General features: G+C 46.8%; 1 protein-coding gene across 2 annotated transcripts in view; it reads right to left on the bottom strand.

Moving 5' to 3' along the window:
• LOC126535749 (uncharacterized) overlaps positions 1-12,291 on the bottom strand; it is a 338,961-nt gene that overhangs the window by 264,891 nt on the left and 61,779 nt on the right. For both annotated transcript variants that reach the window (XM_055073350.2, XM_055073351.2), the window contains exons 4-5: positions 10,157-10,279; positions 7,521-7,643 (exon numbers count right to left, since the gene is read on the bottom strand). In XM_055073350.2, the coding sequence (XP_054929325.1) occupies positions 7,521-7,643; positions 10,157-10,279 (246 nt within the window). The remainder of the gene's footprint in view (positions 1-7,520; positions 7,644-10,156; positions 10,280-12,291) is intronic.

The raw sequence follows: 12,291 nt of genomic DNA, 5'->3' as shown, positions 1-12,291 counted from the left end.
GAGGACGTTGACGAATGGATCAAGCTCTACGAGCCCGCCAGTGCTAATAACAGGTGGGACCCAACGATCATGCTCGCCAATGTCATCTTTTATCTCGGCGGCACCTCACGCGTGTGGCACCAAACACATGACGACGAGATAAACAGCTGGGACAGTTTCAAAGAAAAGCTCAGGGAACTGTTCGGCGACCCCATTGGGCGCAAGGCTGCCGCGAGAAAGGCTCTTGCGTCTCGTGTTCAGACATCTACAGAGCCTTACGTTTCATACATCCTCGACGTCTTGGCTCTCTGCCGCAAAGCTGACGATACTATGTCTGAGGCAGATAAAGTGTCGCATGTGCTCAAAGGCATCGCCGACGATGCTTTCAATTTGCTTGTTTTCGGCCACGTCTCGACTATCGACGCCATCATCAAAGAATGCCGTCGCCTTGAACAAGCTAAGAGTCGCCGTATCACACGTCACATCACGCGGCTCCCCAACACTGCCGCTACGTCGACATGTGAGGGTCGACCGCGTCAAACCACCCCCTGTGACGATGTAACCCGTATTGTTCGCCGTGAGCTCGAGGCCGCCTGTTTGCCAGCTTTCTCCGCGACGCCTCCCGATCCACCAGCAACCACGATTGCGCTGATTTAGGCAGTCGTCAGAAAGGAATTTGAGAACATGGGTCTCAACTCCGTGTGTCCATCGTCTACACCAACGGTTCCCCAGTTCTCTAGCAGCCCTCCTCGTCCCCGGCAGCCTTTCCTTCCCACACCGGGCCGCAACCCGTCCGAATGGCGTACCCCTGATGACAGGCCGCTCTGCTTTCACTGCTGTCGCATCGGCCACGTCGCTCGTCACTGCCGCAACCGATGGCCACCACCTCCTCGGACATACACCGCCGCTCATTCCCGCCCCTTTGGAACTTCTGTTCCCTATGCCACCCGCCATGACCCCATTGCCGCTGATGCTCCTGCCCCGAACCTTCGCTACAGCCGCTCGCCCTCACCTCGACGCCATCAGTCTCGTTCGCCCCAAACCCGTCGCTTCTCTCCGTCGCCTATCGCCTCCCGGATCCAGCCGGAAAACTAGGCACTGCAGCTTCTGGAGGTGAGGCTGCCTTGTCCACTCTGCCCTCAAATCCTCTGCTGACGTTACACACGAACCAAAACCTTCTTGACGTTGACGGCTATCCTGTCACGGCACTCATCGATACAGGTGCACATCTTTCTATTAGGAGTGCTGCCTTCCGACTGCGACTGAACAAGCTCCTCACCCCAGCGTCGGCACGCGTCGTCCGCGTTGCGGATGGCGGTACTGTGCCTATCATCGGCATGTGTACGGCACGTGTCAGCATCGGCGGCCGCCACACTCCTGTCCTCTTGACCGTGATTGCTCATTGCCCCCACGACCTCATTCTCGGCCTCGATTTTCTCTCCGCGCATTCTGCTCTTATTGACTGCTCTGCCAGTACCCTTCGCCTTGAGTTGCCGATTCTCACAGAACCTTCTGACGCACCCCAGTGCCGCCTATGCCCCACCGGCTTTATTCGCCTGCCGCCAAAATCAATAGCCTATATTGAACTCTTGTCTTCCCCACCAGTCCCTGATGGCGAGTACCTCGTGACTCCTCTGCCCGACATTCCGCTACAGTATGACGTTACCGTGCCTCACAGTATACTTACTATTACGGCGAACCGCACTTTCCTACCTATCTGTAACTTTGGTTCGGCAAAGCAAATTCTACCGCAAGGTATTTGCCTTGCCAACTTTGATTGTCTCGGCGACCATCACGTGGTAACATTATCGACCGATGCTTCTTGCTTTTCACACGTAACAATATAGTAAAAAGATTTAGCATGACCAGACAAAATAAAAGAAGGGGGTGGGCTGTAGCAATACTAAGTGTTAAATGGTGCTTTATCCTTTCCCTTGAGTTTTCTTTCTGTTCTTGTGCTTTTTATGGATCCTCCGCAGTAACCATGCGAGTGCTGAGCTTGAGCTTGTTGGTTTCAAGTCTCATGGTTGTTACTAACAGAACAGTGTGATAAACGAACAAGGGCTTGGAGGCATCGGTTCACCTTGCTTGCCTCATGGTGCTGCTTCATAGGCACCTTGAGCATCCAGGCCAACTAGGAAGGGAGGTTTGTTGCAATTGCTTCTGAACTTTATTGCCACCAAACCAACAGTGCTCTCAATGAGAGCTTTTGAACAGTACAATGCTTGCACCCAGCAAAGTCTTAAGAAGGAAGCATTCAGGATGTGCAAAATGGGCTTTTGAAGCTGGCAGCATTACTGAAGCGGCTTTGCCCATCTGCCCTTTTTATGGATACACAAAGATGATTTCCTCTTTAAGAGGGATTGTTTCAGAGGTTGTTACATGGCAACAGTGTTGGGTGTTTAGTAGCTTGTCTTCGCCCACTGTTAATAACCTGTTCCTTCTCCAGTGCCCCTGTGAAGTGCCTACTTTTTGGACACAATGTGCTCTCCATGCATGCATGCATTTTTAGCTTGTAAAGACGTCTATTAACCTCTTGCCTCAAGCTGGTCCTTGCTGATGTCACCCAAGAAGGCATTGGGGAGTATGGCAATGTACACTTACAAAACACTGTTGATACCAGTGAAACCAAATTAATGGAGCTGCTGTTTTTTTTTTGTCCACTCCATCCTTGTTAGTTACAATGAGCAATGTCCGAACAGAAGGCATATGTAGTTGGTCGTGCATAGCCTGCGCACTAAGACTTGTTGGCATGTTATGACCTTAGCAGTGTTTATATGTAAAAACCTTCTGATGTGTTGATGACTCCCTTTTCTTTATGATACTTTGCCTGATGGAGCCAGCAAGTGGGTCAACCAGATGTTCAACAGGCTTCCCACTAGTTTTCCCAGAGTCTCCTTTACCAGGGTGCTGCTCATAGATATCTGTTTTCTTGACCTTGCACTGCACTTCAACCATGGCCACACCTGCTAAACCTATAGCATGCGATCAAAAAAGTGCTATACATCATGTTGCTCCAAACTCGTGACATGTGCTACAAGGCCTTGAGGAACACCCTCATTTATTTACGCCCTCATCATACTGTACGAAGCTTCGCATGATAAGTGCGACAATGTTTTGTCTGTTGTTGTACTCCGCCGCCGTCAATGCTGCACTGTAAGAGGAAGCCAGGACCTCTCAAGCTGTCTATACAGCTTTTTCCCTGGCTGTCCTCGCAACACCAGTTGCGAAATAAACCTTCAAACCTTCAAACATCTGCTGGTTTTTCAGTGTTATTCCTGTCCAGCTTGCTGAAAGCTATCCTGAGTGTTTCAAAAGCAAACGACCGCTGCTGGACAAGAAGTGCTTAAAACAAGGGTCGCTATAACCACATATGTCACACGAAATGAAGGCCACTGAGTATACAGGCGGTTTACTTCATATCCGAGAAGCTTGGTTCTCCCTTTGCTAGTGAGTGAACTCAACTTGCCCCGAATACATGGCCTGTGACAAACTATGTGCCAGATGCTGTGTCTCCTGCAAAGCCGAAGATGTGTACAACATCCTGACACCCGCAGTGGCTTCTACACTGGGCAAACAGGCTACTATAAGAACGACCGCCTCTACTAATATGCTAATAACGTGAAAACGTGCAGAAATTTGGCTATTTATTGGGCCCAACTGCAGGTGGAAGCCACTCTTCCACCAGATGTGTGTTGTTCACAGCAATTGGAGCTATACAAATGCAGACAAAAACAATGATGTTTGAAAGTAGTAGAGTTGAACTATATTCTGCACAAACAGTGCTACTTGCAGCGCTGGTACCTTGTAGCTACAATTCATGGCTGTCCCACCATGCAAAGGCACTATTCCTGAATTATTAACTTCTATTTATATTTATGGTGGCCATATATTGCAAGTACATATCCACATTGTGTGCAATATGGTTAAATGATGTCAACTATGATAGCCATTCCTAATCTGAGATGCAACAAAAGAAGTAATATAGGCAACAAATAGTAGTTCAAAAAGACAACCCGTGCACAGGATAAGTGACAGACTTCCTTTTATTGAACAAAAGTCACATGTGTCACACGTCACCAGCAGTGGGTAGCAAACTTGCAAGCTTGGGTGACAGAGGCAAAACTTAGCAAAATGCTACACTGATACTTAAATATAAAACGGCCTATGACACAAAAAACGACATTCTATTGTACTGAATGAAAGGGCAAGACTCCATTCAAGAACACATTATGGCACCACATAAATGACATGGTGTAAAAGATGTTAACAATACCTCCCCATAATAAAAGAAACACTGAAAACATGCCTTAAAAGGCAATGTGCAGCGTCTGAAAGCAATAAAAAGCAACCCAAAAACGGTTTGGCTAGGTCTTTCAATGATTAAAATTGTCAAACTGTCTTGTCACTTCTTAATGGATCTGCATTGTGTACTAGGGTGTTCTGATAAGGCAGTTTCAGCAAGTGTATTGGAAAGCAGTGTTCCCAGTCTGTGTCCAATATTTCGAATTTAAAGAGGGTCAGGCTGCCTTTCAAAGATGTAAATCTTAGTTTATAAAACAGAAAAAGGCAAGCAATATTGCTGTGCTTTAGAAATGCCATTATAACAGCTTTCCACCTCTAACATTTTTTATCCCAGTTGTAAAAAGATGGGAATTTATTTTTGAACAGAACTTTTTAAACTATATTTAACAGGCGGACCAAATACGTCATAAAAGTGGCATTTCGCATCTGCAACAACTTCAATGTACTTGAAATTCAGCATATTGGGACATGGAGGAAGCCATACAAATGCAATAACGGCCCGAGAGAGTTCTCTGCAATTAGGTGAAGAAATTGGCACATACCTGCAACATTTATTGATATCTAGAGTGAACTTTAACATGCAACACAATATAGGCTCTTTCGGGACTGTTTATAACGTTTTGTGCCAGCGCACATACGTTAAAACACTGTTCAGTGCTTTCACGCCGTGTCGATGTATGCCGAATCGCATTAACAGGATGTGAGCAGCGCAGTAATCGCAAGGGCGTTTTGTTTCCTCTTGAGGGCATCGCGATGCGTATCATTAGTAGTAGTGGTGGAATACGACTCCATCTCACAGGTTCCGATCTTGTCGGCATGGGTTTCGCCCAGCGATCCTCGCAGCGTAAACTGTCGCACCGGCGTAGATCCCAATTCCTGTCAATCGGCAGGGCGGAGAGGGCGCTTCGATGGATGGGACGGAAAGTCGCGTCACCCTCGGCTCGCGACCGCGCCAGCACACAGTTACGCCAGTTTCACGTAGCCGCGTCTGCGTGCCAGCCACGACCCACAACAAGCTACGCGAAACCGCTGATGATGAGAGTACGTTGTTAGGCATGACGCCACGGCGCGTCCCCGCAGCCGGCAGCCAATAGCGTGGCGCTGCGGTTGCCATGCGTTGTCCCTTCTGGATGTTCCAAATACGCGGCCCAGTATTGTACTATCTTCGGGATCGGCCCACGTATGGGGAGTGCTTAACGCCTGCTTCACCTCCGCCGCGGGTCGGCCCGGCATTGCACCATCTTCGGGATCTGCCCGCGTATGGGGAGTGCTTAACGCCTGCTTCACCTGCACCGCGGGTAGGTCCGGCATTGAACTATCTCCGGGATGGGCCTACGTATGGGGAGTTTTTTTTTTTTTTTTTTGCTTACCACGCCAACAGCGACACGAAAATTTCCTTTGGTGGTCGAGGTATACACCATCGCTGTAAAAATAATCACCAACGCGCAACATATGGTTTTATGCGTACTACGTGAGCGATGTCAGGTCTAGATTGTTGTCTACGCCGTGTTTGAGTGACACTGTCTGGAATGACCTCGTTTTTGACGACACTAATGGGGCGCAGCACTTGTATGGGCCAAAGTGCCGGCTGAGTGACCTTTCACTAAGGCCACGGCGGCGAACAGGAGTCCACACCCACACTTGGGCGCCGGGGTTGTAGCATACTTGTCTGTAGCGGATGTTATAACGCCGTTCACCTGCATGCTGCTGCTGACCGATGTGCAGCCGCGCAAGCTGGCGAGCTTCCTTAGCGCGCTGAGAAAATACATCGGCGTCAGTAGTTAGGCGCTCGTCGTCCTGACACAACAGCATAGCGTCCAGCATCGTCTGAACTTTGCGGCCGTAATAGAGGCGAAATGGTGTAAAACGCGTCATTTCTTGTACGGGGGTATTATACGCGAAGTTCACGTGAGGCAAGATATGATGCCATGTTTCTTGCTGGACGTCAATATATATAGAGATCATGTCCGTGATGGTTTTGTTAATCGCTCCATAAGTCCGTTGGATTGCGCATGGTAAGCAGCCGTCATTCGATGCCTAGTGTTGCTCAAATGAAAAATTTCGTCCGTGAACTGTGCTGTGAATGCCGTCCCTCTGTCTGTTATTACAGTGGACGCGGCACCATGACGCAATACAATGTGTCACAAGAAAAACTGCGCCTCAGAAGCTGTAGCCCCTGGGAGCGCCTCTGTCTCGGCATAGCGGCAGCCGCGACAATCACCCACTTGCTGCCATCGGTTGACAAGAAAAGACGCAAGAATGTCCAAGCGGAATTGGTCGAATGGCTTATGAGGTGGTTCGATGGGTTGTAATAAGCCGGCGGGTTTCATGGGCGGTCACTTTCACCTCTGACATTCGCGGCAGGCTTTAACGTACTGCTTGACGCTTGCCGAAACCTGGGCCAGTAATACATCTCGCGCACTCTGGCAAGCGTTCGTGAGGAGCCCAAGTGGCCAGATGTCGGTTCGTCATGGCAAATGAAACGAATGTCGTCCCGCAAGTCTTTTGGAACCACCAGGAGGTAGGCACGGTCATTCGAACGGGCATATTTCTTGTAAAGCACCTTGTCTCGTAAGCCGAAGGACGTCAATACGCGACATAGATGGCGTGGAATGGTTGTTGATGTGCCCTCTAAGTTGATAGGTCGAATTTCAGCGCCGTCACGCTGCCGCCTTATGAAGTCCGATGCTGTAATGGCGTCTAGGAAGCCGTCAGCGTCCTCTGACTCTCGACTGACCGATTGGAGAGTGCTGATTGGAGAGTAGGGCAAATGCAGCAAGTCAACGACCACTTGCACGTTGTTGCCTTTTTGCTGACGAATTTGTGCAGTTGCAGTGACTCTGGGAATTTCACTCATCACTTCCCATGGCCAGTGGCCGTCGGTCACCGGCGAATTTGTCGCGTCGTGAGACGAGCACGAGATTCGAGGATCTGACGTCGCTGCACTCTTTAAGCAACGACCACAAGAAACTCGCTGTCTCCCAGCATCGCAGCGTTTATATTTTGCTCTGCAAAGAACGTGCTTAACTGCTGGCCAAAATTGTCCTTGCGGTTTCCATCTTAACTTGAAAATTCACGATACTTGTTTCTGCCTTACGGTATATATAATGGTTATTGCACACTGTGAAACGGTCGCCCGGATGTCACGCAACGCTCTTCAGAAAATACGTAGGGAGCGAGTCACTTTTGATTTACGCTCAGACATGACAGCATCCTATTTAATGATCACCATTTACCTTTGCACGATTTTCCGTCTTTGTCGAGCTTGTAACCAGCAGGGCAGACACACCGGAAGCTACCCTCTGTGTTGAGGCACTGACCCTCGCAAGGATTTTGCGGCGTTTGGCATTCGTCGATGTCTGCGAACAGACAAGAAATACGAAGTGAGATATGAATAAAAAAATGTGTTCTAAGATAGGCAACACAATTTATGCGAAAAGTACAAGATATACAAAAATTTAGATGCCGCACAGCGAAGAAGGATCTCCATCGCATTTTCGACTTCTCGACAGGGCGTCTTGCTTGCGACCAGGCTTGTTGTCTGGCACCAGAAACAATGTTCCGTTGTTATGTACCAGTTCGTAAATACACGAGCTAGAGTGTGTTCGAGCTTCCAAACTGATTGCGTCATGGTGTACCTAAGAATGAGAACTCTGAAGGCAATTCTAGCAGTATATAGTTGAGTGAACTTAAACGACAAAAGAAGTTAGGAGTCAGTGAAGCCGGAAAAAGCTACATCTTCGAACCATCCTTATTTATCAAATTTTTCTCGTTTCAATCAGTCATACTTTTTTTGAAGCGAACACATAAATATACTATTGTCAGTTGAACAGACAAAAAAGCGCTAAAGAGACTAGTTGGGGTCTGTACTTCGTAAACACTGGTACTTTATTATTATTTCGGCTCAATCTGTAGCGTACTGTCATTCCTTAGGCGTTCACAAGGTCTCCGTACTGTACTGATTCGTAAAGAACTAAGGAATATAATCAGAAATGCTAACGCTAGTCATATTGCTGTCTGGTTATCTTCGAAGAAGCTGCTTCTCTACTCTATTGTCTAATTTACTTGTGTACTAAATGCTAACTGGAAATGTAAGGGAGAACGCTGCGCCAGCTTCAGAGAAATTCTGTCATCTTGATTACTAAAAAAAAAATGCTGTCTCTTCCGTAATCGACAGCAGATATACGCATGAAATGGCTGCCGACAAAGCACATTGCTTGGAGTAATAACAACGATTGCTCACAACCATCCACAGCGCGCCCGACGCTGGTGGCCTGGCCACGCACAGTGGCGCCATCTCTCGAAGGAGGCGGCGCAAAACCGGCGCCGCGCAACTCACGGGCCGGTGGCGTTTAAAAGAGCACAGGTAACGCTGTCTGAGCGCCGCGAGATGAGAATTGAGTGTGCGGTGCACTCTACCTGGCTTTTGAACGTCACTAAGGGAATTTACAAATAAAAATTCAGCGTACTAGAAGTTACAGCTTGAGTGACATTGTGAAGAAAGATTAGGAAGAACTCGGAAGCAATATTTTTGTAACCTGTTTGGACAGCAACTAGCGTATGTAATGTAGTTCTGTGCGAAGGGTTGGGGGCCAGAGACCACATCTTTTTGTAAGTTTCGACTGGTTGTCCGAACGATCTCGTTTTGATCTCCTCTGAGCGCCCGGACATCGGCTGTGGCTTTTGACTCAAGGTCACCTGAAGGTCGCCGACAACGAGAGCTAAAAGCCTTTCATGCTTAACATGCGGAGCAAAATGGTGCCAGCCAGGTTCTTAGCGATTACAATACCACAGTCCTTCTAACACCTAGAATACAAATCAACAAAGCGCAATGCTAGACGAAGCAAGTACGACCTCATTGTCGCTGTTTAAAAGAGAACTCGATTATTTTTGACGCGTGCGCTATAGCAGTCGCGGGTCGGATTATTTCATCCAATTTGCTGCTGTTTGTCTCAAAACAGCGGCTTAGTTGTTGAAATGGTACAATAATGAGATTTCTTCACTGCATTTCTTTAGGGAATAACACAAAATAAGAATGTTGGAATTGCCTGTATGGAATTCTAAAAGAGCGCAGGTATTTCAAACCAGACATTTACGTGAAACGCACTTTCTTACGCTGTTCCTGGCCTAACCGCTTTGGCGAGTGCGAATAACATTTCAGCATCCCCATTTGTCACAAAATTTAAGCTGGACAAGTTTAAGTTATTCAATGCTTTCCTGTAGCGACCGATGTCCTTCCCGCTGTTGTTATAATCGTTAGAATTGGGGCTTTCATTTGCACCATATGCAAAAAACAAATGAAGCGATATCACATTAGTGGCATCTCTGCATTTCTTTCTTCTTAAAGAGTGTGATAACCAAGGGTGCCTGGATCACTCGGACTCTCGATTGGAGGGTAGGGCAATGCAGCAAGTCAACGATCACTTGCACGCTGCTGCCCTTTTGCTGACGAATTTGTGCAGCTGCAGTGAATGTGGCAATCGTGCTTATTGCTTCCCATGTAGCTTCCCATGAATGCTTCCCACTTTGTAGCGCCGTGGGAAAAGCACGAGGTTCGAGGATTCGACATCGCTGCACTCTTTAAACAACAACCACAAGGAACGCGTTGCCTTCTTGTTTTCAGAGTTTCGTCTCCCAGCATCGCCGCGTCTATATTTTGCTTAATTGCTGGCCGAAATTGTGTTTGCGAATTCCCTCTTAACTTGAAAATTCACGATACTTGTTTCTGCCTTACGGTATTATAATGGTTATTGCACACTGTGAAACGGTCATCCGGACGTCACGCCATGCTCTCCAGAAAATACGTAAGGGGCGAGTCACTTTTGATTGACGCTCAGACATGGCAGCATCCTATTTAATGATCACCATTTACCTTTGCACGATTTTCCGTCTTTGTCGAGCTTGTAACCATCAGTGCAGACACACCGGAAGCTACCATCTGTGTTGACGCACTGACCCTTGCAAGTATTCTGCGTCGTTTGACATTCGTCGATGTCTGCGTACGGACAAAAAATACGAAGTAAGACCAGGCAAAAAATATGTTCTAAGTTAAGCAACAAAATTTATGCGAAGAGTACAATATATGTAAAAATTCAAATGCCGCACAGTGACGAAGGATCCCAAGCGTATTTTCGACTTGTCGACAGGGCTTCTTGCTTTTGACGCAATGTTGTCCGTTGTGGTGTACCACTTCCCAAGTACACGAGCTAGAATGTGTTCGAGCTTCAAAACTGATTACGTAATGGTGTACCCACGAATGACAACTCTAAAGGCGATTCTCGCGGTAGACAGTTGAATAAACTATAAACAACAAAAGTTAGGAGTCAGTGAAGCCGGAGCTAGATCTTCGAACCATCATTATTTATCAAATTTTTCTCATTTCAGTCAAAGTCATGTTTTATTTGACAACAACACATAAAGACACTATTGTAAGCACAACAGACAAAAAGAACAAAACGTATTTGACGGAGTCTGTGCTTCTTAAACGCTGGTGCTTTGTTATTATTACTTGCTCTTTTCTTGCACGACTTACATTTAAACCTACATCGCAACATCCCGACTGACACAATACTTTTAGATTTTAAAAAACCGTTCGGTAAGGTCCCCCACGGTCGTCTCTTAATAAAGCTATCCTGTCTTAAAATTTATCGTTGTGTTCTAAGCTGAATTGGACGGTTTTTAACTAACCGTCAGCAGTTCATATAACGCTGACTCACGCTCTTCATCCTTAACAGCCGTGCTTTCAGGAGTACGTCAAGGTACCCATTAGAAGGGTACCTCAATGCACCCCTCCTTTTCTTAATGTACATCAATGACCAGCCCTGCAGTACTTCTTCTTCTCATATCCGTCTCTTCGCAGATGATTGTGTGGTTTACCGAGCAGTTGCTAACCCCACCGACCATTTGGTGTTACAAAATGACCTATCGCGCATACAAAACTGGTGTAACACTTGGCTCATGTCAATAAATGTAGCTAAAACCGTGTTAATATCTATTCATCGTCGTCGTAATTACAATAAGCCTAATTACAGCATCAATAACATGCATATTGCAAGAACTGATTCATTCAAATATCTTAGTGTGCATATCTCGCGCGACTTAACTTGGACCTGTCATGTTAACCACATAATAAGTTCTGCTAATAGCAGTCTAGGTTATCTACGCCGTAACCTTTTCCTCATTCCTCCCTCTATTAAACAACTTGCTTTTCTAACCTTTGTGCGGCCCCAGCTTGAGTATACCGATGCTATTTTTGACCCCCACCAGAATAATCTTATTACCGTCCTCCAGTCGGCTCACAACCGCGCGATACGATTTATTCTGTCAACTTATTCGTACCGCCCCCCCCCCCCCCCCCATTTCAAGCATCTCAGCACTAAAAGCCCAAATAAATTCACCCTCTCTAGCCTCACGCCCTAGAATAGCACGTCTTAACCTTTTTTTATAAATTTTTCCATTGTTTGCCTTTTGACAACCCGTACATAAAAAAAGCACATCGCATTGCCCGCACCAGTCATTCTAACACTATATCCCCCACAAGCCCATACGGTGACTTTTCAGAAATCATTTTTTCTGCGCACAACACGAGACTCGAATGCCCTGCCCGCCGAAGTTGCCGCTATCATCGACCCCGTTACATTCAAGCGGCTCATTAAAAATATTGCTTTGTACTTTGTAGTATCTTTCTTTGTCACTAACCTCCCCCCCCTTCCTTCACGTGATGTCTCAACAAGAGACCTGTGAGGAAATAAATAAATAAATAAATAATTTCACCGCAATTTGTAGCGTACTGTCATTCCTTAGGCGTTCACAAGGTCTCCGAGCTATACTTATTTCTAAATAATGTAGTAGTATAATCACAAATGCTAACGCTACTCGTAATCCTGTCTGGTTATCTTCGTAGAAGCGGGTTTTCTATTTTATTTCGTAATTTACTTGTGTACTAAATGATGATTCACGACATAGCAGAGAACGCTGCGCCGGCTTCAGACAAATTCTGTCACCCTC

This window comes from Dermacentor andersoni, chromosome 4 (genome assembly GCF_023375885.2).
Source record: "Dermacentor andersoni chromosome 4, qqDerAnde1_hic_scaffold, whole genome shotgun sequence".
Taxonomy (NCBI): Eukaryota; Metazoa; Arthropoda; class Arachnida; order Ixodida; family Ixodidae; genus Dermacentor; species Dermacentor andersoni.
The sequence above is the reverse complement of the archived record's forward strand: the minus strand, read 5'-3'. Positions and strand labels throughout refer to the sequence as shown.